Here is a 27,530-nt window from a genome sequence, read left to right as displayed (position 1 = left end):
CGACATTTCGTATAAAATTTTAATATCAACCAATTAAAGATTTTGTTTTAATATAACATAACTAGCTGTAGTCAGGTATACGTGCATAAGATGATGTAAACAAAACCGAGATGATTCCCAAAGAAATAATTGTACTGCTACTCATGCTATGTTGCTGTAATGTGAGTGACAGTGACATGGTTAAACTTATTGTGAAGGTAAAAGACGAATTTAGAGGTCACGTTGACACAGTGATGAATTACTTCGGGTTTAAATTCTACAGACAGGTACGTAAACTAAATTAAATTGTATTAAATTGTATTAAATTAGCTCATCGATAGTAGATCGACAATTTCAACAACTGCAAACAGTTTGAACGGATAAAAAGGGCCATACGGCTATTCTTGTTTATATTTGATTAGCGTTGGCATTTGCCAGATAATTGACTTCCTTACATGTTAATGAGCTTTTTGACGTTATCAATATTTTAATTACTGCTCAAATGTTAAAAAATATCAAGTAAATAAGGCTTTTATTGTTGTTTTTTTTAATAATTGTTTGTAATTGGCAGATAATTGAAGGAATATATACATATGCAAACGAAAATCCAGACAACTGTACGGACAACAACATAAGACACGTACATCTCCTGCTTGATGGTAAAGTGAGTGTTGCTCTTTTTTATATGTTGGTTTGGATGCATAGCTCACACATCACCATTGACCTAGATTTATGTAAATAATAATGCAGCGAAAATGAATTTTATGGTAAATAGAATTATACATTTTTTACTTTTTGGGAATCCAAAATTTCTTCAATATTCAACGATATCAGTTTCATACATTTGGGGATTAACATTTACTAATGTTTTAAAAAGTTGTAAAAATGAAGTTATGATCACATTTGCTTTGTAAAAAAGTCTAGATCTTAATATTCAAATTTTTGCGCTCGTGCGTGTGTGTTTGAGAGTGATAATCCGATACAGAGCGACATCAAGAGTCGGTTGTCTTTATTAAGGACATTTCTTTTCTCTCTGAAACCGATATATGTCAGTACTAGTAGCCATTCTAAATATTTTTCCGATTATTTGGTATGTTACTTTTCTGCTTGGTAAGCAATGTTTGTTAGACAACAAAATATTTACCAATGATATGTTATTTAAAGGTGGACTATATTGAACGTAGTAGAAACTTGTATACAACCGTATCACCCATAGAAGGAATGCGTTTGCATTATGAGGACCCAGTGGAGGCACCTTCTACGAATGTGAGAACAATATGACCTATAACAACTTTGTTAAATCAAGAATGGCTTATAGGCATTTATCCGTTAGGATGTGCTGATATGACTTTTTAATTTTTAATGTTGTGTATAAAAGATTAACGTTAAATGCCAATAATTAGTATATATTATTTTAGTTACTATAACTTTACATTAACAGTATATATCGATTGTCATGTTTGACACTAAAATGGTCACAATGATCACAATGCAGCAATATTAATTATGAATTGTTTTTATAAGTTAAATTTGGAAAGTCGCCTTTTCATGAATTTTCTACGATTTATTGCAAAATGTCTTTGCTTAATCCTTGCATGTCACCAACTATAAACTTTAAATCTGCAATTTGAAGGGTAAAGAATGTGCCCAAAGGTATGTTGACATACAGGACCATTGGAAGCACACCGGACGTGGGGTGGTTGTTGCAATAGTTGACAGTGGAATCGATGACAGAGATCCAGTGATACGTACAAAGATTGTAATTACCATAAGAGCACATATTTTTAAACACGTTGAAATAGAAATACAAATCAATTATGTTCAACATCGTCCTCTACTTTGCTGTGAATAATGTCCTCAAACGTTTATATTTTATGTCCTTATATGATGCTTTCATTATTTATTATTTAAGTTCCTTTTTAAAGGAACGTATGGCGCAACCATTTTTAAGTGAAACTTATACAAGGGTTTATTTTATTTTCAGAGCAAAATATTATCATACAATTTTGTAAATGATTTCCGTTCTCACACGCCGCCGTTTTCAAGGTAAAAACTATTAAACACCAATTGATGCGAAGGTACGTTCTAAGTAATTTATTATTTAAAACCTGTGATATTTTCAGTAGAATAAACATGTTAGTACTATAAAATTTCTTACGTTATGATTATCAGTTCAAACCATATTCTTATAACTTTTAGGCGCATTTTAATAACAAACATATTACTTAAGCGTTTGATACTCATTTCCTGAATCATGCTACCTTACAGCCATGGTACCTTTGTTGCAAATTTAATCGCGGGGGAACATGAGCCGGATGATACAAGTCCGTCATGTGATTGTGGAATTTCACCGGACGTAACTTTTGCTGGTATATACATGAAACATTATCCAAAATTATTGATAACGCCAGCTAGGCATTAACAAAAGGCAAATGGTAAATGTAAAGAACGGGAATGCTTTGAATCAGGTTATACAATTAGATGACTATGTGTTATTAACATTTACCAATACGTATAAACACTTACCAACTAAAATATATGTCATCTGAGCATGTGCGTAAAAAAGTGTACTCGTTTGATAAAACATATAAAATAATACTATATAATTGATTATATAAATAGTATCATGTCGATTTCATTGTTTGCAGATTTAAAGGTTGGGTCATTGGTAGCAACAACCCAACAACATTTTCTAATGGTTGATGGCGAAATATTATCTCGAGGTCTTGCTGCTCGACAGGATATTATTGATATATATTGTAATACCTGGGAATTGGGTCCCGCGTCTGTCGACGTGCAAAGTTACACTGTGGACATTCTTCAAAAGGTAAACAGGTTAAAAAATAAAAACCGGTAATCTAATTATATAATCATATTATGATTTCTTTGGTTATCAATGAGCCCGCGTGAGGTTGTAGTATATGATATAAACAAAATGAAAACGTTGAACAAATGTTGTCAAAATATAAAAATATCAGGAGAACTATTTACATATTCCTATTTAAATTATGAGCTATGTTAAATGAATTGTTTTTCATGGTTGCAAATCAACAGACAAATAATCGAGTATTTTTAATTAAATCAAGAAAATAACACAATGCTTTAACGGCATATCGGTATATTTTCAGTAATGAAAAAAATGAATTTCTTGTGTTCTATATCATTTTCACTCTGCATTATTATGTATCAAACCGATATTTTTCAGGGTTTCCACAACGGTCGCAAAGGAAAGGGAAATATATTTGTATTCCCCTCTGAAAACCCTGGCCATGGCATCGCCAACAAATATACTATAACTGTTGGATGGATAGAATCCGAAGTAACACAACACTCAAATAGGGTTCCAAATGCTGCGACTCTCGTATCGGTGTTTACGAAATCGAACACAAGCAGCTCTACGTTGGTAAAGGCATACGCAGTTTAATAAACTTTATCCGAAATGTGATATTTTTGGAAACCCCACTAATAAGCGGGTACAAACAAATACGACCCATTAAATGCTTTCAAAATTACATACCGTATCAACTTTAATTATTGTAACTAAAACAATCATTGTCTTATAAAATGGCCTAAGTTTTATTTTAATGATTAATTTAATGTAAATGTTGTGGTTGTTATTTTTAATGTGGTGAGTCAGAGAAAAACTATTTCTTACACATAACGGCAATATAGACCCCACAAATAAGTGGGTATAAACCAAGCCGAACAATTACAAGCTCTTTATGAAATCATATACTGATACACTGATTTTAATTAACAAAACCTATGGGACATAAAAAGTGACAGTATTGTTTTAACTTACACACTAGATCAAGGATTTTGTTTAAATTGTTCAGATATGGATGTAAAAATATTTTTAATCACAAAGCAGAAATTCAAATTTCATGTTTACTTTGGTTTTGTTGTTGATTAAAATATGTATGTCTTTGTATCATTTCCGACAGTCAAAACAAGACCAATTCAAAGCCACGAGAACACAACGCCTTGACAAATCCTCAACAGCAACAGCTTTACTGTCTGGAATTTTAGCTTTGGCATTACAAGCAAAGTAATTGTGTATTTAAGAAACTTCTTTTCATAAACATACAATCAATATAACTATTAAGATTCAACAAATTTATTTAAAACGTTTGCAAAGCACGTGTCTCTGATAAGTTCATTATAAAGATATAATAAAAACGATGATTGATACTGTCAACCGTAATAATACATTTTATGTAAAGTTATAATTGATACAAAATCTCAAGAGAAAGTGTGTATTTAATTGTATCACGAATGTCAGCAATTATATTTTACTGTGTTTAATGTATATAATTTTATAGTTATTTATATTACTTCGCGCACACAAGTAGTATTACTATATACAAAATGCGTTTCCAGCCCAAGTCTAACTGCACGTGACGTAAAACATCTTCTTGTCGAATCTGCTTCTCAAAAAGGCCTACTGGAAACGCAAGACTTCAAACAGAATCACGCTGGGTATCGATGTATGTACAAACTGCATTTTTAATTTTAAGTGGCAATGTTAAGACTATATTTTGTATATCTGTGCATGATACTAATATCAATGTCCACTTACAGATCATAAATTTCTTGGCTTTGGATATCCGGATGTTAATAGAATGCTCGAACTTGCCAATACATGGAAGGATCTAGCCAAGTTACAGTCATTTACAATAAAAGGTGGAAGTAGCTGGTAAGAATGAAATGGGTCATAATTAAACACGCTGTCAAATGTATCTTCATAAACACGAAATGAACTGATTTAATGAACTATATACCGTTTCAAGGCGGAGACCAATCCTTTAATTATTGTTTCATGTGATGTTTGTGTGTGGTTATGTATTGTCCTGTATTGTGCAGGTAAATTAAAAAATAGAAAACCTGCGGTTAACAAGTAGTTCTCTGCCATGGAGATTCATTTGTCCAATATTGGCGCATATTCACTCTCTAAAAATGTACCTTTATATAAAATATAATTTCTTTTAGGTTAAAATCGTCGGAAAGACATATAAAAATCGGCTGCGAAGATTCTGAACAATGCAATCACCGATTGGAGCAACTTCAAGTAAAAATCCAAACTGATTTGCCAAACTCATCTCAAGGAAATATAGTATCCATTATAGCGACGTCTCCCAAACGAACTTCGTCTATATTGTTTGAACAAACGTATATTCCTGGCGACATTCAAGAGCGAGAAACAGTCCAAATGGTATTTTTGACTAATCATTTTTGGGGAGAGGACCCAGTTGGATTGTGGACTATCAAACTTGTTACATATTCCGAAGACACTGTGTCAAGTTAGTATATGATTGGGCTGTTCAACGCTTTATAAAACATCTTTATAACGCATTATTTTACCAATAAACAGTAACAATTATTAAAGAATTGCAACATGCACGACTGCGCGTAGTGTTTCTGCCTGTTATCGACGATGTTAGGATGTTAAATAACATTTTAAATAAATATTAGGCTTTTATTTTAAAATGAAACCTTGATTAAAGTAAAGACACTTTTATCAATTCTTACATTTATCAACAATGCCCATTAACTAAAGTTCACAGATCAAGTCTTATTCAGGAAAAGTATAGTTAATCCCTGATAAAACAAATTAATGGGTTTAATTAGTTGTTTGTTGAAATGTATTTGTATTTTCAGGTCGATATTATGTGGATGTTTTGGAAATAGCGTTTGATGCCACTGGATCGGATTGCAGACTAACAGAAATAAGAAAATCTGAATTACCACTCATACTATTTTTTGCAATTTGCATTATTTGTATTGCAATTTTATGTTTATGGTGCAACAAAATATGGAAAAAAGCTGGAAAATCGAGCTTGAACATTACAAAACGGGATGGAACAAGTCAAGAACAAGAAGAAATGATGAAAAACAGGTAATTTATTGCTAAAACGGAATGAGGCAAACAATTTATAATATATTAAAGGTATTGGTTAACTTCTCAAATAATGCACAAATATAGTTGTTATACCATACAAACAAAATTGGATGCAACACAGCTAAATGATAGGAATAACTTCCATGTTATTAAAAAATTGTTAAAATAAACTATGAGAAACAAATCGTCAAAATGGAAAATATTCTGAATATAACTAAATATAACTGGAAAAAAAGAATTTTAAAGGGGCCTTTTCACAGATTCTGGCATGTTTTGAAGTTTGTCATTAAAAGCTTTATATTGATAAATGTACTCATTGGATCTAAAAAGCTCCAGTAAAAAATCAAGAATAAAATTTAAAAAAGGAAAAAAAGTAGCCGGCAGCAGGGTTCGAACCACTGACCGCCGGAGTCCTGAAGTAAAAACCATTTAGACCGCTCGGCTATCCTGACAAGTATGTATGAGAGACGTATTTTATACCTTATATAAGCAATCTTCGTAGTTTCACAAAATTAAAACGACAACAACAGAACTCTCCAAATTTTTCAATCGTTTCGCGTTGCAACGCTTTATAATTTGCAGGTTTTTAAATCATCAAAAGATGCATATAATGGCTATATTAGACCATGGTAAATGTTCAGTATTACCGTTTTCTCACAAATATCATAACTAAAACGAAAATTTGCGAATCTGAAACAACTTTTTTCAATTTTGTCAATTTAGCAAAACGTGAAAAGATCCCTTTAACGCCGATTGGAAATATTTTAATTGCGAATACACTAATTGCGTCATTATTAAATCACTTGTTCATTGTATTGCCTGACCCACCCGATACCATTCTAAACTCAATAAAGTCTTCTATTCTGAATTTTATTTGAGACGGACATAGTAAAATAAAGTTTTCGACAATAGTAAAGGAGTATAGTGAAAGTGGTTTAAACATGATAAGTCTGGATGCTTTTATTCTAGCTTTTAAATTAACTTGTTTACAACAAATCCCATCCTTTAGGGGAAATTGGATATAACTCAAAAACCGTTATTTTGATACATATAAGCTCTTTAATTGCAGTTATCATTATTTTTTAAATATTTCTAACAGAATTTCAAATCCTTTTTGTATAGATGTTTTAAAAAGTTTCTCACTATTTTGTGGTAAACTAGATGTAAACACAGAAAAAAAATTGTATTATCCGCTCATTTATAATCAAAATATATTGATAGTAAGTAAAAGTTCTTTCTTTAAGTCATGGTTCGTAGCTGGAATTCTTTGTGTAGATGATGTTTTAAAAATGGAACCTGTATCTTTCTTAATAAATTAAACAGATGTACAATTTAAACCTGAGCAATAGACAATTTTTTTACAAAATATTATATATCTTGTCCTACCCAAAATAGTATCAAACCCTTTTTGCCCCCGCTTTACAACTTGTACTAAACGAATCTGGTGCAAAAAGACTATGCACAATTTTTATAACAAAAAAATAATAAACAACCATCAGTTGAAGTAAAACGGTGTATAAAACGCAATACCATAATTAATGAAAAAGAATGGAAATGCTTATTTGAGCTACCCTTTTTAATAACCAATAAAGGTTTAATGGATCCAATATAGACACATTCACAGGATTCTTGGAATAAATAGTATTTTGAATGTAATGAAAATTTCTGATGATCCATTGTATATATTTTGCAAACAAAGTGAGGAAAAGTTAGAAAATTTATTCTGGAAATGTCAGATACCTAAAGCAATTATTGACGAAATTTACCCACCTTACCCATCTTTTTCTTTTATTAACATATTAACATGACAATCCCTTTACTTGGATATTCAAATACGTCTTCTAGAGACATAGATAATATTATTTTGATTATTACGCTACATGTATAATACGCTTAAGTATAAATATTATAATTTGAGAAAAATATCAATTTAAAAAAATAATGTAAAATATTTTGAGAGTGAATGGGAATTGTTTAATTCTATTGTTTCATAAATTTGGGATTCAAATTTGTTGACTGATGAAGATTGTTGTAGTTTAAGTACTTGTTACATATATTATTTAAAGCGTACCGTTACTCATATAAAATAACATATATATTAGACCTATGTGTTATATTGCTATTGTCTCTCTTTTTTTTTATCTATGAACACTAGCAAATGTTTTTTTCTTGTTTTTATGAATTTCGTATATGTTGTTTTCAACACACAATTACATGTCATTGCATTACATGTTTTCTGTTGATGCTTTCCTGTGTCTGATTGCGAAACATTATGTTTATAATTCATATTGAACGTGTACCTGTCTGCAATCTTAAAATGAACTGTGTTTTAAAAAAAACTTATCAACTTAAGTCTTACCTATCATATTGAAGAGTGTGTTTTCGTTTGCCGATATATTTTGTAAATATTCATACATAACTTTATATAACGATGCATAATTTACACAGTCAGTTTATAGACATACCCCATTATATTCAAGAAATTATTCTTTTGTCAGTTTTTTGCTTTTTCTATAATGTGTTTGCATAATTTCCATGTAAAGCAAAGTCTGAAGTATTGCTAGTTTTAAACGTAAAAGCTCTGTTATCGTATTTATTTTTATTACATTTCATAAGAATCCTTAACAAAAGATGCACGTGTTATTATATACTATTGTATTATTTGTTGCGCAATATTTGTATTTTGCAGACATTTATTTTTCTTTATATGCAAGTGTACATGCTGTTTGAACTTATCTGTATTTATATGTCTGTGGTCACATTTCAACTATTATTAAAATGTCAACGAGGAAATACATGTCAAAGAACCTTTAGTATTTGCTATAAAAAACAAAGCGCAGACAGCTTTACTTCAAAATACTTGTTACTTGTGTACAGATAATAAATGTAGACCGTAATGTAATCAATATGACATGAGATCTAAATAAAGAAATTTAAGAATCCTAATTGGGTTTTACTATGAAATCAGATTTTAAAATAAAGCAGTACGTAATGGTATGGTATGTGTGTTTAAATCAACGGAATGCGTATTTGTGGGTAACAAGCAATATTATATGTAAAGTACATATCTTTTAAACTATTTAAGGATTGTTAAACTATTTGGGAAAGAAAAATACACCAACCCGCATAATGTAACTAACATCGTATAATTAAACCTTCACATATCCGGAAGCAGAGAAAGGATCGCGCCTTTTTAATTATATGGTACGCGTTTAAAATCTTAACGAATAAACAGCGTCATGACGTAGTAACAATCAACAGTCAGCATGATTTATTTTATGAATCTGAAAAAAAGAATGCCCAGCTCGGTTTAAAAGCCCCACATTTATCTACCAGTACCACCAAAAGTACCTGTAATGCACCTGTAAATCGTTTATTATGCTGACCGGGCTTAAAACCCGACTGCTTGGCATTGACCGTTCCAAGGCGATGACCCAAGCTTACATAATTGTTTCATGTATAATATCGTATTGAATGTATTGTCATTGTATGTATAATAGATGATATTATTTGCATTGCCTTTAATCGAAACCACTATATTTATTAACGGTCTTATTTGTAAATATAAAGACATTTGATTCATTTTTGATTCCATAATAAAATAACCTGTTTATTAAAATAGAGAACATTTTCTGATATGTCTTTACTCCATTTACACACAAATAGAATGTGTGATAAATGAGCCACGGCGTGTTGAAGATTAATTTTTCCTTGGCTTATGTTATCTTCGACTTCAGGTGTATTAAAGATTACATATAATTGCTTATTGATCTTTAATTAACAATTTATCGAAATAAAGTCCTTTTGGCCAAACTTTACACAATAAACACACGTGTTGTTACGATAAGTATTTTGTCAGTTTTAACCGCATAACGCCATACAAAATAATAAACCTAGTTGATATCATTGTAATTGTTACTGCTTATTCACACGTTTTTAATTTACAAATTATATTTAATTTCTACGTTGTAAATTATATTGATATTTGAATAAAGTTGTGTAATATATAATTTATAATCAGTGCAATTAATATCAATATTTTAAAATGAAAGTTAATGAATAGTTTGAATTTAGTTGCACAAATATCACTGAATTTGAACATTTGTATATTCCGGTTTTTAATTCAGGTATTTCGTCGCATTGTATGATCATAAGTATTATGTTAATTGTAAAGGGCGAATGCTAACAAAATGCAACAAGTGCACGATTGTAATATTACCCAGTTCGCTTTTTAAAAACCCGATACTCGCTTTGTCGATGTAATATTGAAAAGAGTTTAATGTGCAATGAAATCTTTAAATATACAGTGATCTAATCATTTTACCTGCTTTATAAATAAAGAATGTTTAGAATCCCGGGTAGATTTTATCATGTATGAGATATCTGAATCCAATTCGTAACTGGCAGGGTAAAATAAACCTAGTTTTATAGCAGTAAGAGTAAATCACATCAAGCTCGTGTATTATATTTTATCCGATACGATTCAACTTACAAATAACCCTTAATTAGGGTGTACAAAGATAGATTTAAACACGCTTTTGTTTAAATGCAACATGGTATTCAAAAACATAGTTTGTGGAATTTTGTTTGTTATATCGGCATACGTTAATATAAACCGAGTCGACGGATCACTAACAAAAATTATCGTAAAAATACACAGAGGCCTAATTCCGTTGGTTGAAGAGACATTTCATGAGAGCAACTTTTCATTGTACAGAAAGGTAGGTAGTCTTTATTATTAATTATGGTATTTTAACATTAGAATAGTTCGTATGTCTCTGTTTATTGTTTAAAAAAATAAATTTAAAAGACTGAACGTACTTAAACTTTAAATTCGCTTTTTTTTTTAATGTAAAAGCAAGATGACTTTAAGAGAGATGTACTTTCAAGGTCATAATGAGTAAAAGCTGCATTAAAGTTTAATACTTTTTAAGATGTCAATGCTAGACTACAGTGCAAACAACTTCCATTCTCTGTCATTTTTCCAATTTAATTTCAGAAACTATTCCGTCTATTAACCGTTAGATAAAAGGGATACTTATAAATATTTGAATAAACATGTATCTTGTATGTCAAGAGGAATAACTAAAATTTCGTTCTTATCAGATCTACAATTATGATGACCTAGATAGTATGTTAAACTGGGCTTTTCAACGTAAACTTCTATTTGGGATCCCAACGAATTTCTTTTTCAAAAACTTGAAATCAACTGATAAGATAATCAAAAGATTGTCCCAACGTGACCCATTACGTTGAGTGATTGTTTTTCACTAGTTTAACTACATGCGTTATACGTCAAATCGACACAAATTGGCGTTTGCCTTTACAACAAAGCGACCACCAATTTACTATTCGCATCGAATTATTAGTTGTTTAGTTTCCATAACAAAGTTTTTAATAGTTAATTTGGTATTTGTACATAGAAGTGTGCTTTGTTTTAGATAACCGATGATATATATGTATATGCAACAAATAGTTCAGATGATGTTTTTGAGGAGGATTTTACAACCGATGACTTGCAGTCAAAACTAAATGGAAAGGTCGGATTTTTAAACACATTTTTCCATAATAGTTTAATAATTGTTAGTGTAGACATTTATTGCTGATAAAAGTAAATTGCATGGTGTTTTTTTTTTGTTTTATCGCACAATAATTTAGTACACGTTGAGTGTCGTTTGCATTGAATGACACATGTTGTTTACTTTCAAGGTTGATTTCGTTTACAAAAGCTACGACCTATTTCGCCCTTCACCAGTCGCGGCAGAAGCAGTGTCAACAGGCTCTGATGGTGAGGTCAGGACAATCTTTTTGCAAGTAGGAAAGGTTCGTAACTTGTGAAAGCACACATTTTTTACATCTCATATTAGTTTGAACGGTTTGTATTTTGTCAACCTTACAACAACCAGGAAATATCTGACGTTAAGCTACCTTTCTTTTCACAACTTAATGCGGTCTAGGTTTGTGGAAGTTAAAGTTTTGCATTAGAATTTTAAAATGCTAAATATAATTGTAGTTTTAGAAAATATATGCGGTAAAAAAATGTTCAACCTGTTAAACACTTTATTTTAAAAAAGAATGTATTTCAGCTTTAGTTCTTTATTTGAAATCTTTATTTCGCTATTGGTTTATGATATGAAATCTTAAGTCCTGCTATACGGAAATAGTAAATTGAATTAATCAAAAGAATGTGTCATTTAAAAAGCACAAAATTATATTACCATATGCTACACTTATACCCTGCCTGTAGGATTACAAAATCTGTTCACCCGTTTATGACCCCATGTTTGGAATCGATGCTGCATGGCAGAGAAACATCACTGGCAAGAATGTCGTCATAGCAATCACCGATGTGGGAGCTAATCTAGATCATCCTAAACTGAAACCAAATATTGTGAGAAACATTTATATTCATAGTGACTTTACGTAAACGCACCGATTGACAGTATCCACCTTAAATTAAAATAACTTTAAACATAAATGCACATGTCGTTTATTTTTTATATTTCAGAATAACAATCTTAGCTGGAATTTTGTCGATAAAAATACAAATATAGCTCCAGAATATTACTCTAGCTATAAAGAGTATATTCCAGTGACAAAGTGAGTATTTATTTATCTCAAGTAATATTTATAAATGTATTTATTTTAGCTGGGAACTTCCTCCAACTTTTAGGTGATGTCTGCACTGGTGTTGATAACCATGATCTTCAACTCCTACTTGTTGATCTCCATCCCATATGATTATTCTCTTTTGTTATGTCTGTTTATGAGGTATTGTAGTTCACTGCCTATTAGCGAATCTTAAGTTGGAGATTGCTCTGCATCCGATGGAGATAAAGGTGTGGTTTTGTTTGAGCTTCTCATGGAAAATGTTAAACTGGACTGGGGAGAGTAGACATCCATGACGGACGCCCACTGAAGAGTTCGCCCATCTGTCCGTTGAGAAGTACTGCGCTGCTGGCGTTTCCGTAGAGTTCTTGGATAACCTTCATCACAACTTCGTGGATGTTGAATCCTCTCAAAAACTGCCTTATGCCATCATGCCACACCTGGTCGAAATCTTTCTTAAAATTGGTGACGATGTGGAAGAGCTCCCGTTGTTGTTACATATGATTTTTAATGATAACTCTCAAGCAGTTGAAGATTTGTTCTACTGTTCTCCGCCCAGCTCTAAATCCAGGGCGCTCTTCCGCCAGCAGTTCCTCCTCCTTTATTTTAAGTCGGTTATGGATGATGGGTAGCATGAATCTGCTTTGATGGCAGAAGAGGCTGATGGTGCGGTTATTCTCGCACAGTTTGAGGTTGCTCTTTTGGGAGGATTACCAGAGAACTCCTTAGGCAACTTCTTCTCCTTCCGGATCGTTGGTCTGGTTTAAGCGAGCAGGTAAAGAGGTCGCTTCAATATTCGGCCCCACAGTTTAGGACTGCGGCACTTCCAGTATGCGTCTGCTATAACTGGCATTGGGCTGACTGGTCTTTGTGAAAATTATTTAGGGTGTTGTATGCCGTTTTACTGCTGAAAACTCTTTTCATTGCATATTTCATCTTCTTGTTCATCTTTGCCAGTAATTGTGTTTGCCGTGAAACATTATTTTGTTTTCGAATTGTTGATGCTAGACTTGAACCTTCGAGGTGCCAGTATGAATGTGTATTTTTGATGTGTATTTTGCCCGGTTGAAGCATACCGCGTCGCTGTTTGGTCGGTGTGTGAGGGTGCAGCGTGTTGGTCAGGGTGAGATTGTTGCTTCTAGCGAATTCAATGAGTCTCAGCCATCTACCATTGGTCCCCCTTATGCCCAATTTACCTTCTGTACATGCCCAGTCATGGTCGGCGTTTGGACAATTAGGATGTCTCCATCGCACATTTTTTGCTATTATGCGGTCTAACTCCTCATAAAACTATTCAATCTACTAGTCTTTATATTCTGAATGGTCTACGATATAAATTAATTTTAAACCTTTACACCGAACACTTAGTCCATAAATAATCAATAACACACCGTGTAAAAAACATTAATCTCACAGCAGTAGTATGAAAACTAAAATGTAATAGCATAGAATTATAACCATTGAGTGTTTACATATTAATTCAATAGAGTTTATATTCAAGTGTATAACGTTTTAATTTCAATTACAACTTCATGAGATCAATGTTTAGTTACACATTTGCATTTCTTTAACCGTTTTACAAGCATTATACCTATCCATTGACCGTTCAATGGCGATGACCCACGCTTAAATGATGATTTCATGTTAAAGGTCGCATTGTATGTATTTTATTGTATTCTATCGGCCATTGATCATTTGCCTTAAATGTAAGTACAGGGACAATAATTTCTCTTTTCCTGAAGTGACACATGTTATATAAATAACATTTGCTTTAATTGAAATGTATTTAGTCGATTGCGTAATATACATCGGAAAACCATAATACCAACTTCTAAGGCAAGATGAAATTAAGTTTATACAAATCTCATCAAATTAGCCCTTCTAGTTTACAATGTTTATGGCGTGGCATTGTTTATCTTAGTATTGTGTATGTACTTATTTAAGATAATCTGATATTTAGTAAGCATTTTGATGAGCTGCAATGGAAGTTATTTAATGTAAACGTATCGTTTAAGTAAAATATTATACTGGTATTTGTTATTTTGGTGTTTTAGCGTGTCATTTTTGTTTCCTTCAAAACGTATATATTCCTTTATTCGCGATAATTTATTTACCTATGTTTCAGTCATGGGAACGCATGTGCAGGATTGGCTGCTGGCATTAGAGACAGCAGTGCGAGGTGCCAACCATGTGGATGCGGAACCGCTCCGGATGCCTCGCTTGCCAGTATGTTATTTAATGACTTTAAAAATGTGAGGTGTGTTTGAAATATTTACAAAAAATAGTTCAAACATTGTACAATCTGTATTATGAAGAAATGATAACATCCAGGCTAAGTTACTAAGTCAATCAACAATCGAAATATGAATTATTTATTTATGAACAAATATGATTTTATTTGTATAGCATTGAATTTTAAGGTCAAAACATCTTTAAGGTAGATGCATGTCCGGTGTATGTCATCGTGTGTTGTATATCATATGTTTTATACTCAGCAAATTGCGTGAAAGCCTGAATGGCATCTACTTAACCGATATTAATCTGAGTATGTGACATCATACAGCGGTTTTCTTTTAAGTTTGTTCCAATCATGACACTGATTTCAAAATCGATCACGTCATTGTGATACCAAATTTTTATCTAGACATATATAAAAACAAAACTTCATCTCTGAAACCATAAGCCCCCACATGTATCGCTCCCGATATGTAAATGGTCATTCATTTAATGTTTTCAAATAATGAACAAACTGACAGGCCCTCGAGGCATACGGTTAACATTAACTTTATTTACAGAAACAGTGTTGAACAAATCTCTAAAGAATAAAAGTTGCAACGTTATATTGTATTGTTGTTTTACTAATTTTGTTAAAAATTATCCCCTTGTGGTATCAACTGGTCATGTCTGCGGTTTAAATGGTATCTGTAGATGTATAAAGCCAAATAACGTTAACGGTCTTCTGTAAAAAAAATCTATACTTTATCTGAATTATTGGTTTTCTAATTTTATAGTACTAAAAGTGGGCAAAGTTCCCGAGCATACAAAGCCAGGTGTAGGGCACCACGCTATTATGAATGTAGAGACATTGTGTGCAAGTTTAGCTCATCGCATCAACGATATTGACATCTATTCTAACTCCTGGAACTTCGATATTTCTTTCCATAACGACAAGTGCGTTCATGGCATTATGCAAAAGGTATTGCAACGTTAGTTAACTTGTTATCTTAACAACATTAATCAAAACATTATTTATTCTTAAAATTTACCTGAAGTTGAAAATATTGTAATATTTTGATAGCTGACTCTACAAAACTCACGTGTTTCAATTGAGTACTTGATTTTTTTAAATGTAGAGTTTCGACTTCGTTTCTGACAAAAATGTGCATAGTAATGTTTTGTTATTTATGGTTTTACATTTAATTGATTTTAAAAGAAATGCCTTATAATAATAGCATAGCCCTTAATTCATATACATTCCCAATTATTTAAGTATTAAAATTAAATAATATGTGTTTTATATCATTCATTCAGGGCTATACAGAAGGCAGACATGGCAAGGGAAGCATATACGTGTTTCCAGCTGACCCTCCTGGAAATGGCTTTGTCAACAACATTTACACACTAGCGATTGGAAATATGGGGACGAATGGAACTCTGTCAAATAACTATCAAGTGAACTCGGCAGTCCTAGTGTGTATGTTTTCGTGTGGAACTAGGAAAAACGATACTAGATTGGTAAGAAATCAGTACCAAAATATATTGCGTTACATGTCATAACTATTTTCCTAAACCAATAGTGTTTTCGTTGAAAAAAACGCATCGACGCATCGTATCTTGCGATTAATGTTAAAGGCCTGTCTACATTAAGACAGTCTTCTGTACTTTATTGCATTTCATTCAGAATCAATATACAACTAATATATGCGTGCATTTGTACTTCAGTGTACTGTCGTTTGCTCCTCACAGAATGGCTTCAAGGTTGTCTTAGGGCGTCTGAGTCGTCTCTTGCCCAGGGGATTCCACTGTAAGGCATGTCGTTTGATATTTAATTGAGGTTATACCTCCACTTCCGCTTTGTGATCAGCTGTCTGATTAAATACTGGTTTGCCTGTTTCCATAAGTCGGTGTTCTTGACTTTATCAATCCGTCTGATCTTGAGGAAGTTTCACCTTCTCATGAAGACTTGGAGCTTGTTGGTCAGAGTGTTGGTGACTCTCCAGATCTCAGGGCCGTAGAGAGGAACAGACCTAAATTTGCTGTAAAAATCCGGTTTCGGAGATAGAGAGGAATGCAGGTTTTCAAAATGACCTTAGAGTGTTGAAAGGCATATATGGCTTACCCGCGGCTAGCCTTGATGTCTTAAGTAAAACCACATGTTGCTGAAACAACGCTGCTCAGATAGCAGTCCACCTCCTTGATTTTTTGTCTTCCGGGATAATAGGCCACTGATGTTTCTCGTTCACGCCCATGGTCTCTTCTTTTTGTTTCATGTGTTGGAAGCATTGGGACATCAGGCTCAAGTCATTCGCAAAGTCGAGGTCATCCAGGGTCTGTATCAGGGTCCACTGGGTTCCAGTCTTATCGTTTTAGTTGTCTCCCTCATCACCCAATCCACCACGAGCAGTAAGGTCATCGGTAACAGCAAGCATCCTTGACGGACTCCCGTATTAACCTCCAAATCCTCTGTCAGTTTTCCGTTTTGGATAACCTGGCATGTTACACACTCGGACAGTTGCTGGATCAGATTGACAAATGTTGGCGCGACTCAATAGTGATAAAGGAGTCTCCAAATGGTCGCTCTGTCAACACTGTCGAACGCTTGGCGGAAGGCAACAATGTTCAGGTACAGCATTGACTGCAACTCAATTGTATGTTCAATGATGACTCTGAGCGTGGCAATCTGGTCCGTTCACGACAAGTCTTTTCTGAAGTCAGCTTGTTCTGAGTCTTTTGTCGACTGCATTTTTAAGTCGTTCTGGGATGATACTGGTTACTACTTTGCTTTGCACTGACAGCAGCCTCGCCTATTTTGGCATAGCCACATGTCTCTTTTATTTGGACGTTTCACCTGGTGTATGTATTTTTCTCAAATTTGCATGGGGCTTTTTTTTTTGCCCAGACTTTGCAGAAAGAGCAGCGGCATTGGTTACGCGGTGGAAAAGTCTGTTTACACGCTTCTGCTGGAATTCCATCCGGTCCAGCTGCTTTTTTTCAGCGCCTTCAGTACCTTCTCAATCCCAGCTTAAGTTTGATGGTTGGTGTTGATTCTGAGTAGAGTGAACGCAGGAAGGATATCCGGTCTCTCTTATGATTGGGTCGGTTGAAAAAGTCCTTGAAATATTCGGTCATTCGTTGCTTCTGGGTTTTGTCCTTGGTATGTCCATCGCTGTCTGTTACTGGTATATTTTGGTTGGACTTCTTGGTAGAGAGGCATACTGTGATTGTAAACAGAGTTATGATGTATCTCTTTTCAGCTATCGGTTCTGCTTCTGCTGCCAGAGTGTCGTAGAACACTCTTATCTATCATGGTACTTTTCTTCACATGTTCGTTGATACTGGTGAATCTTTCCTAGAGCATTTTCTTTTCGTCGTCAGTATTTTCGTTGTTTGATTTTCCGTTTGATATCTAGTCTGTTCTGTATGAGGTTCCAGGTGTTGCCGGAGAGCAATTCGTATACTATGTTGTCTCTTTTTCCGAGGACTCTTTGACGTGTGTCGTTCCATGTGTCAGTCACGCCGCTCCAATGTTTTTCAAATGGCATTTGTTATGCCATCATCCCAAAGGCCCCAAAGCTTTTCTGAATAGAAACTGGGAATATATCCTTGAACCCTGTTTCTTTCAGTCGTTGGATGTTGAATCTGGCTCTAGGTCTAACTGCTGTGATTCTAACTTGATCTGAATGACTCGCATCACTAGCTGATGGTCTGAAGCTACATCGGCTCCTCTATTCGATATTTTGTCCTGCAGACTGCGTCTCAACTGTATTTAGATAGTGATGTAGTCTATCTGGTTTCTTGTTTTGCAATATGGTGAGATACATAATACTTCATTGATGTCTTTGTGTTAGAACGTGATGCGTTAATGACCAGGTCTTTAAAGGCGAAAACGTATGTGAACAGCTTGCCATTTCGTTCATACCTCCGAGGGTCTGGGTTCCTTGTATACATTAATTGTCTGTGTTGTCTTTCCCTATCTTGGCATTCATGTCATTAGTAGCTAGCTTTTCGGCTACATGTGAGGTTTTGATAGCTTTTTAACAGGGATTCCACCTTATGTTTTGCAATAGCTGTTGTAATGCGAAGACCGAAGCGTTAATCATTTTTGTGTTAACTGCTAAGTTATTATTTGCTCTGCTTACTGTTAAAAACGCAAAGACGTTAAACAGTTGTAAACCATATAACCATGTTTCAAATACAATTGAAATAATGACTGAATTTCGCTATCGCGATCCAATAAAAACATACGTTAAGCATTCACTTTCACATATACACATTCTTGAACACGTGAACAGCTGTTTTGATTGGTCACCAAAGCCTATACAATAAATCAAGCACGCAAGATAAGTACTCCATCATATGAAAAGCCAGCCGCGATATAACATTTTAAAATAACTAGTTCAAACATCAAAGAATTGCATTCTGCGTTCAAATTAAGGTATGTAAGTATTTTTCCTTTTTTTCGCAGGTGGTAGATGTACACATAGAACTTGGATCGTGCTCGAAAGAGTTTGGAGGGCAGTCCGCTACGTGCGCAATGGCTGCAGGAGTAATTGCCCTTGCTCTTCAAGTCAAGTAGGTTTAAAGAAGTTATTCATTTCAAAATAGAGCGCTCAATTATGCACATTAGCATCTTCAATATAAAAAGGAGCAAAAAGTAAGTTCTCAGTGTCCGATAAGTCCCCCCAAAAATGTAGGTTGATGTGCGAAACTTTTGTTAATTTTCGTTAACTATTCACAAGTTATTCTCCATACTTTTATAAAGGTTAATCCATTGCAGAAATCTTTCACATTTCTTTTCAAAATATATTCTCTTATATGTTTAAGTTAATTATGGTAATTTCGATCTTCAAAAACATGATCGAATCTCAATCAGGAATATAAAAAGTTGAGAATTGGCATCAATAATTAGGGTCGGTGCGCTGGAAATTAAAAACTGTTAAGACCTGATCATCCTGTATCAATTTATCTCATACACATTTTATAGATATCAAAATGTAAATAAGTATCTTGATTTTTTCAATCTTATACCCAGTTTGCACGTAACTCACAAATCACCACAAATAAAAAATGACTTGCATAAGATTCATAATCCGTTGTTATGTTCGACAGAAATTCGTATTTACATGTTGAAGATTGAAACGATTATTTTTTTCACCAATTTCTCTTATCTTAAACATCGTAATAGATTTGTATATGATGTATTATAATGGATGGTTACAGGACCATTTTAAAGTATTAAGCATTACGTTAATAGTTTTACACGTAAAGGTAATCAGGAATTTGCGGATTGACCACGAACCAGAACTGAATGTATCACGAAATCCACGACTATAGGTTGAAAATAAATGTGTATATGTTTATTCTCGCCTTATAGTACACATATGTGGGGTGTCTTTCACGGATCCCGTTGTTTCATTACGTTTGTTCAGAGTAGGGACTATTAGTTGAATCTTATAGCCATATTTGCACCAGCAAATAGGCAAATATTCGCGAAACCTAACTTATCGTCTCTCTATTTTCTTTGTGATGCATGGGGCGGTTTAAAGTTCTATTCAATACATTGCAGTCCATCGCTAAAGGTTCGTGACATCAGATATATCATGGTCAAATCTGCATCAACCAGAGACATCGCGGAAGAGTCGTCTTTCAAAACGAACGCTGCAGGGTATAAATGTAAGTTAATAGAATATGACCATTAGTAAGTATGTGTTTATATTAATGATTATTTTAATATTTGTATTGACACGATCATATGTAATAATATTTGTGAATCATTGATAAATAAAACAAACTCACACAAATTGTTTTAGATTGTGTTATTATGAAAATTATCTCAACGTTATTAAAGTAACAATATAAAGAACCTCGAGTTCTGTTCTCTGTGTTTGAATAACAGCTATTGTACCTTGCAGATCATAACGTGCTTGGATTCGGATATCCAGACGGGAACAAAATGATATCTCTAGCACAAAACTGGACACTACTGCCACCCTTACGAACCGATGTCATTGTTTTCAACATGCGTGGGTATGCTTTACTTTTACCACGTTCAGGTGTCATTACTTTTTGGTTATGTTAACATTTCTAAACATATGTACGCAATGTGAAAGTATGTCCCCAATGGAAAAAATGTACCGATAAAGATTTATGTACAGCATCAAAATTTAATACACTGCATTCTATTAATACTTTGTTGCTACCGTTTTACATTTTGTCAATTGAAACGGTCGTATAAGTCGAAATTCTAACACAAAGTTGTTCGACATATGTTGTTTTTGTTGGTGTTGAGTCTTAATATTTGTTTATATGTTTTCGTTTCTCACATAAGTGCGTGAAAGATTACCACAGCGGCAATCTAAGTTAATATAAAAATTAACCTACTTTTCAGGAATAATGCATCATTTCCAGTTCATTCCACCTGCATCAACAAGCTGGAGCAAGTCCTCATAAACATGACAGTCTCTTTTTCAAAGCGCACACAAGTATCGATGGAAGTTATTTCGCCTCATAATACGACTTCCGTTTTATTTTACAATATCACGATACCCAAGAACTTAACGCAGCTTACTCTTCTATCATACCACTTCTTTGGCGAAACCCCAAATGGAGACTGGATGATAAAAATCTACAGTCTTCACGAGACTCAGTCTGGTAAATAGACAAGTTAAGTTTTCACATAAATGTTTTACATTACATATTAAATAGTCAATTATTACGTATAAGTTTTTTAGAGCGTAAATAATGAATAAATTGAAATTGAATGCTTAACATCAACAAACTGCATTAAAGTGTGAAACATTTAACACCATATTTGTCCCGCTGTATGACCTGATTTTACAAAAATTAACTTCAACATAGATGGACTCAACTCCTCTTTACAGCTTGTTGATTTCACGCAACCGCACAACTAAAGAATTTAAACTGCACAAATAATACTTATGACAAATTAAGTATATTTCTGACTTTTATACTTTTTGCTTAACCGTAATAGATTTAAACCTAAAAGTGGTGACGACATACGCTTTTCCTTGTATGAACAAAGGTTTGGCAAACGCGACACATATAACTGATGTAGTTATTTTCAGCAATCGCAACTGTGACTTCAGCACAGATTCAACTTCATGGAACTGGGACAGATTTCATATCAAATGCTGAAAACAACGATAACTGCATGCAACTTGTTAACGATCTAAATATGCCCAACGTAACACGACGTGCCGATGAGTCTACCGAAAGTCCAGCCAAATCGTCTAAAAATTATTATTGTGAGATTATTATACCTCTTGTTTTCATTTTTGCTTGCGCTGTTGTTGTTGGGATTTATTGTTATAAAACAAGACAAACGAGAGGACCTCAACCAGATTGCCATGAAGAGGAATTAAAAGCACTGAACACAACGCAACGTTAGAAGCTTAGTTATTTTTGTAAAACTGAGCTCGTACTAAATGTGACCATGGTCGCCTTCCCAAAAACCAGTTTGCAAACATGCGTTCATTCTTGCAAAACAGCACCACTGACTAGTCAGCATCATATTAGACTTCATGGAAAATCAGGACCACTTTTATTTCGTTTGATTTCATCGCCGCATTCGATACCGCCGACCACGACATTCGATACCGCCGACCACGACATTCGATATCGCCGACCACGACGGTCAAGTACTGACTGAATGAAAAATGTGGCACGACTCTAAATGCGTATGATTTCAACTGGAAACAACGAAGCTTCGGTGGTTGGGTGAGTTATGGAGGTTTCGGTAAATGACATGTTCGGTAAATTGGATTTATATAATAAATGCCGCGGAGGTTTCGATAATTTGGTATAAATAGGGATTGTCGCACCTTTAGTCGATAAGCGTATACACGAATTTAGTTGTTTGGCACTAATGTAATTATCTGATTAAAATGTACGGAGTTGATGATATCAAAATACAGATGTTTGCAAGTGTTGATATTAAATATCCAGGCTTGCAACCTACTAATATTCTAAACAAGGGAGGTAATTTATATATTAAAAGTTTATCTTTAGGTCATGATTTTTTTTGTTTTTAATATATGTTTTATACAATTAGTTGGAAACACCTTAATTTAAGTGTATCAGATAAAAATAATAATAATTTTGTCCAATATATTTGTTTTTTATACAATTTTCGCTTCTTTTCCTACAAGCAGGTCAGCACATAAGGTATGAAAAAGAAAAAGACCTGTAAATAAAACTAAATGAAAGATTCAAATTATGTCCTATATATATTGTATCCATGTTTTAAATGTGTTTTATTTATAATATATGGTAAATAAAACAGATTACAAAGTTAATCAGTTAGTATTTTTTTATTCAACGGATTCGTTCTGGCAAAAAATAAAATTAGTTATTTTGGTCGTACATCGCATTGTTCCAATACAGTAGCCAGGTGCCTGTGTATTGAGCTGATAAGATAGTGATCACCACAGCTGGTTTATTCATTCCGGTCGGCTGGCGTTATGTTAGATGTCATTTTTATCAGTTTTTAATTATGTGTAATTTAGTTCGCATCTCTTCGCTGGACTCAACGTTCAATGACACGCGCACTTAACAAAATTATAAAACATAACGCGTATCATTATATTTCTTTTTATAAATTACGTACACGTATTATATGTTATATTTTTATTTTTTTCTTGTGTTTTTCTCAACCAGAAAGAAATAATAAAACATTGTTATATATAAAGCGCACTCGGAATTTGACCTTTAATTTGAAGCAATCAACAATTTTTGTACCTGCCAAGCGAAGTATTCTGCGCTCAGCAGCTGATGGTATGTTGTAATATGTAATATAAAATTCAACACTTGGCTCTTAGAAGAGGTGGGCTCCACGTGGCAAGAGCTGGGCAACATATGCATTATGTTGGCAAACTACCTTGTGTATATATCGAGAAATTGAGTGCTTTTCTAAAATACTATTGTGCTTTATATTTAAACTTAAATCAATATCTAACGAATTATTTCATATTTGTTTATGGTTTTTGTTTGTTATGTTTTCTTTATAGATCATGTCTACAATATTTTACAAGAACCTTTTTAATAGCATCAAACTTAATTGAAGATCTTACATTGATTCCGTCGTAAATCATCATTTATTATTACTATTATGTTATTTAAATAAAAGGACCAATTATTAAAAAAAATAGTTTAGTGAGTAATTTAAATCTTAAATTTACTTTCAATAGAGTTACATTTTTAATTCAATCTAAAATTTTTTGGTTTGGTACCTACAATTTCCTAAAAGAAATCGTTTTAAAAAGTTCAGAGGTAGCTCATTCATGCCCCTTAATTCTTTGCACTTTGACTATATTGTGTTTATTTGTTTGTAAATGGTCAAAGGCGTTTTGCCGATTTTCCAATAAAAAAACTCTTTACCGTAGGCATAGCATTAATTACTCAACTCAAAATTAATCCACAGTTTGCAAATACATGCCCCTGATGTTATTGGAAGCCAATAAAAAGTGTCATAAACACCTCATTGTAGGTATACCATGTAGGTATACCACCTCTATAAAAAAGCAATTTACCGAAAACTCCAGGGCTTTTACTATATAAATCCAATTTACCGAACTTGTCATTTACCGAAACGTCCAGCACCCGTTTGGGTCATGTCCACCGTCTCGTATCAGCATCCATGACATTTCAGTGTCTAGCTATTAATACCCATCGCTTTACTTTACATAATACACACTTTATAGGATATGATTCTTCACTTTTGTAAAAGCACAGGACTTTTTATTGTAATAAAATAGAAATAGACATCACATCTGATAAGATTGAATCCTCATACTGCTGTTATATGAACTTTGTTTACAGGTTTTTTTTGTGTGAATACCTTAAATCAAAAGATATTGTTATTGCTCAACAGTTCCGCTGATTTATTTACGAATCATAACCGTCTTAAAGAAACCACAGGCCGTCAACTGACTTTAGGTGAAAATCAAGTAATTAACTTAAGAATTTTTGCATCAAAATATAGGAGGTTTGGGCTTGTTTAGGGTTAAAATATAGGAATTTTATGGTAAAAAGTAATTTTCTAGAGATATGAAGAGAACTTATTACTTACTTGTTTTCTGTCAATAATCATTAGATTCATGTTTAACTTAACTAAACAGTCCCTTATCTTGACCACCAAGGCAGATATGCTGATGCAGCAACACACTGTGGTCATCAATGTGGACACCTGAATTTTTTTTATTTAAAATAGTTAACAATCAACAAAACACAAAGCATTATTAAACATAGTTTTACAACCTAACATAGAGTGCAACATCACATTAATAATGAAATTATTGAAACCGAAAACATAAATCACATACATGTAGTATCATATCATGGTATATAATATAAATTCTGTATTCTATGCACATTAAAATTTCTATACACTCTTCCAGCAAACATTTTTTGGACATTAAAAAAACACCAAAACATCCTTTATGATAAAATTTACATACAGAATATAAGATTTTTCTGGCAGCTTCTGCATATAAAAATATTTGAAATTGAACATCAACATATTTAATTGAACAAAATTGCACTGTGTTATTAATACCAATTGTAAAACAATCTCATCTCATCGGTATCAGACACACAATGGTAGATGCATATCTTAACTAGAAATGGCGCGGCAGAGGCTGACGCGTATCACCACGCCAATGCATGTTGTTAGTTAAATTAGTGAAAATCTCTGACCTGGCCCCACCCCAACCCCCATTACTTTTGACCCAGGGGTCAGATCAAAATTCCAAATAATGCACTGTTGCACATTTGCTCATAGCTACCATGCGTGTACATTTCAAGGTTCTAGTGCCAAAAGTGTAGGAGATAGGGGCCAGAACGGACAGTAGGACGGACGTACAGACGGCGGAGATAACCACATAATCCCCACGCTTTCTACGAAAAGCGTGGGGATTAAAACAAGAATAAGATGCTATGGTATACATGACAAAATGCAATAAAACATCTCAATAATCTAAATTATTCTTCAAGACTTCCAATGCCCTAAAATAATTTCCAATATTCAAAAGAATTGGAACCCTGTAGCTGAATTCCATCTAAGATCAGGAAGAGCATTAAACATCCCCTCAGCAGAGCATCCCTAGGGAAATATCTGTTACAACTATCTGCTAGGATTTGTTCTCACCTTTGAAATGGTTTTATTTTTCTTCATCAAAGGTGTCCATATAGATATCACAATGGTGTACAACAGCACTCCTGCAAGATGGTGATGCTTTGGAAAAGGAGGAACAGCTTTTTAAGCTGTAAATTAAAATATCTAAAAGCAGTATTACTTCTCAAAAGTATTTTTTTACAAGAAGAAATTTTCAGAACAAAATATAGGAACAAAATCAAAAATAAAGGAAAATATAGGAAATATAGGTTATGAAAAATATAGGAAAATTCTCAAAAATATAGGACAATATAGGAATCAGTTGATGGCCTGAAACCACTACTCTTATTTTGATTCAGTCAATATTTATATAAATTGAATGCGACTTGCATGCAATTCAAACAATAACAAGTAAGTGCATTAAACAGTTTATAAAAAGAAATAATAAATGAAGAAAAAATGATTACTTAAAATAAACGCATTTGCACTTACACGGCTAACATACCTACCAAGGCTGCATTTAAGTTTTTAATAGTCATGAACAGTAGTTGTTAATTGCCTCTATTTGTTTAAACACGATTTTCGTCGTAAAAAATGATTTTCACTCTTATAAATAAATGCAAGACAGACTCAATGCTGCTATACTGTTCTTTTTTACAAAATTGCACAATACAGTGACTTATTACCTTTTTACAAATGTACTATAATTAAAATTCTTACAGTTATTTTGCTAGATGTTTATGTTATAGAGAACTACACGCCTCAGTGAGATTTTTGTTACATTTATATACTTTTATCCCTTGTTTAAGCATTTTTCATAAATCACTTTATTTCCAAACATCTATTGTTCTTTGTAATGACGTTGGCATTCCACACGGTAACTGCATTGTATATGTAAAAATTAAACAACAAGCTTGCATTCTGGATTGATGAATAATGTAAATAAATGTGTAAATGACAGCATTTTTACTTTTATGTTGTATGCAACTTTTTTTAATAAAGTTTATTGACATATCTATTAAATACGCTTTTTGTACTAAAGGCGTGAATCCAAATTAAAACATCAACAATTAAGTATTGCATTGTTCAAAAATATTATCTTGTTCACAGATATATGATTGAAAGATGCTCTAACTGCCTCTAAAGACGTTACCAGGTCTTAATGCACATCATAGGCACATGTTCATAAAGTTGTCCAACACAATTAAACAACTATTTTATTTAGCCGAATCATAACTGATCATTTGACCAAAGGGGGCAAAACTGACATATCAGTATACATTTCAAGGCCATTTAACTCCTTTTTAGACATTTTGTTTTCGTTTTGGCTGTTTTAAGCGTAAGATGGGAGGGTTCAGCTGTTTTGTTTTCTCTAGAAGTATAATTGCATATTTTCACATGAAATAATTTGGACTAAAGCTCTTTTCTGCTGGCATAGGCCCTATTTAGGTATTGTAAGCCTTAAATATTGAATCAAGCATATTAATGTCAGTGAATCTTCTAGTTTGTTTATGTCAAAATATGTGTTACCCTTACATTTCTTACATTGTATCTTATTATTTGTTATGCGTATTTGCAAACAATATATAAAGTATCTAATAAACTAAGAGCGTAGAAACTACATATTATATTTTCCATTAGTTTAGTTTCACAAGCTTTAGAAAATTCTAACTTATCAACGACGATGTGTAT

General features: G+C 33.2%; 2 protein-coding genes across 2 annotated transcripts; both read left to right on the top strand.

Moving 5' to 3' along the window:
* Nucleotides 1-60: 60 nt before the first annotated feature.
* On the top strand, nucleotides 61-8,820 carry LOC127851352 (endoprotease aex-5-like). Its single transcript, XM_052385079.1, has 13 exons — nucleotides 61-266; nucleotides 551-643; nucleotides 1,144-1,245; nucleotides 1,613-1,738; nucleotides 1,964-2,025; nucleotides 2,248-2,348; nucleotides 2,628-2,806; nucleotides 3,185-3,382; nucleotides 3,924-4,027; nucleotides 4,360-4,466; nucleotides 4,561-4,675; nucleotides 4,969-5,279; nucleotides 5,638-8,820. The coding sequence occupies exons 1-13, from the start codon at nucleotides 111-113 to the stop codon at nucleotides 5,877-5,879; spliced, it is 1,896 nt and encodes a 631-aa protein (XP_052241039.1). The 5' UTR covers nucleotides 61-110; the 3' UTR covers nucleotides 5,880-8,820.
* A 1,381-nt stretch (nucleotides 8,821-10,201) lies between these two features.
* On the top strand, nucleotides 10,202-26,861 carry LOC127851524 (furin-like). Its single transcript, XM_052385349.1, has 13 exons — nucleotides 10,202-10,599; nucleotides 11,320-11,418; nucleotides 11,588-11,701; nucleotides 12,126-12,269; nucleotides 12,387-12,478; nucleotides 14,613-14,713; nucleotides 15,499-15,683; nucleotides 16,019-16,222; nucleotides 19,173-19,279; nucleotides 20,274-20,380; nucleotides 20,620-20,734; nucleotides 21,096-21,358; nucleotides 21,793-26,861. Exons 1-13 carry the CDS (start codon nucleotides 10,432-10,434, stop codon nucleotides 22,113-22,115), a joined length of 2,022 nt encoding a protein of 673 aa, XP_052241309.1. The 5' UTR covers nucleotides 10,202-10,431; the 3' UTR covers nucleotides 22,116-26,861.
* Nucleotides 26,862-27,530: the final 669 nt, after the last annotated feature.

Source organism: Dreissena polymorpha, chromosome 11, assembly GCF_020536995.1.
Source record: "Dreissena polymorpha isolate Duluth1 chromosome 11, UMN_Dpol_1.0, whole genome shotgun sequence".
In the NCBI taxonomy this organism is placed as follows: Eukaryota; Metazoa; Mollusca; class Bivalvia; order Myida; family Dreissenidae; genus Dreissena; species Dreissena polymorpha.
The sequence above is the reverse complement of the archived record's forward strand: the minus strand, read 5'-3'. Positions and strand labels throughout refer to the sequence as shown.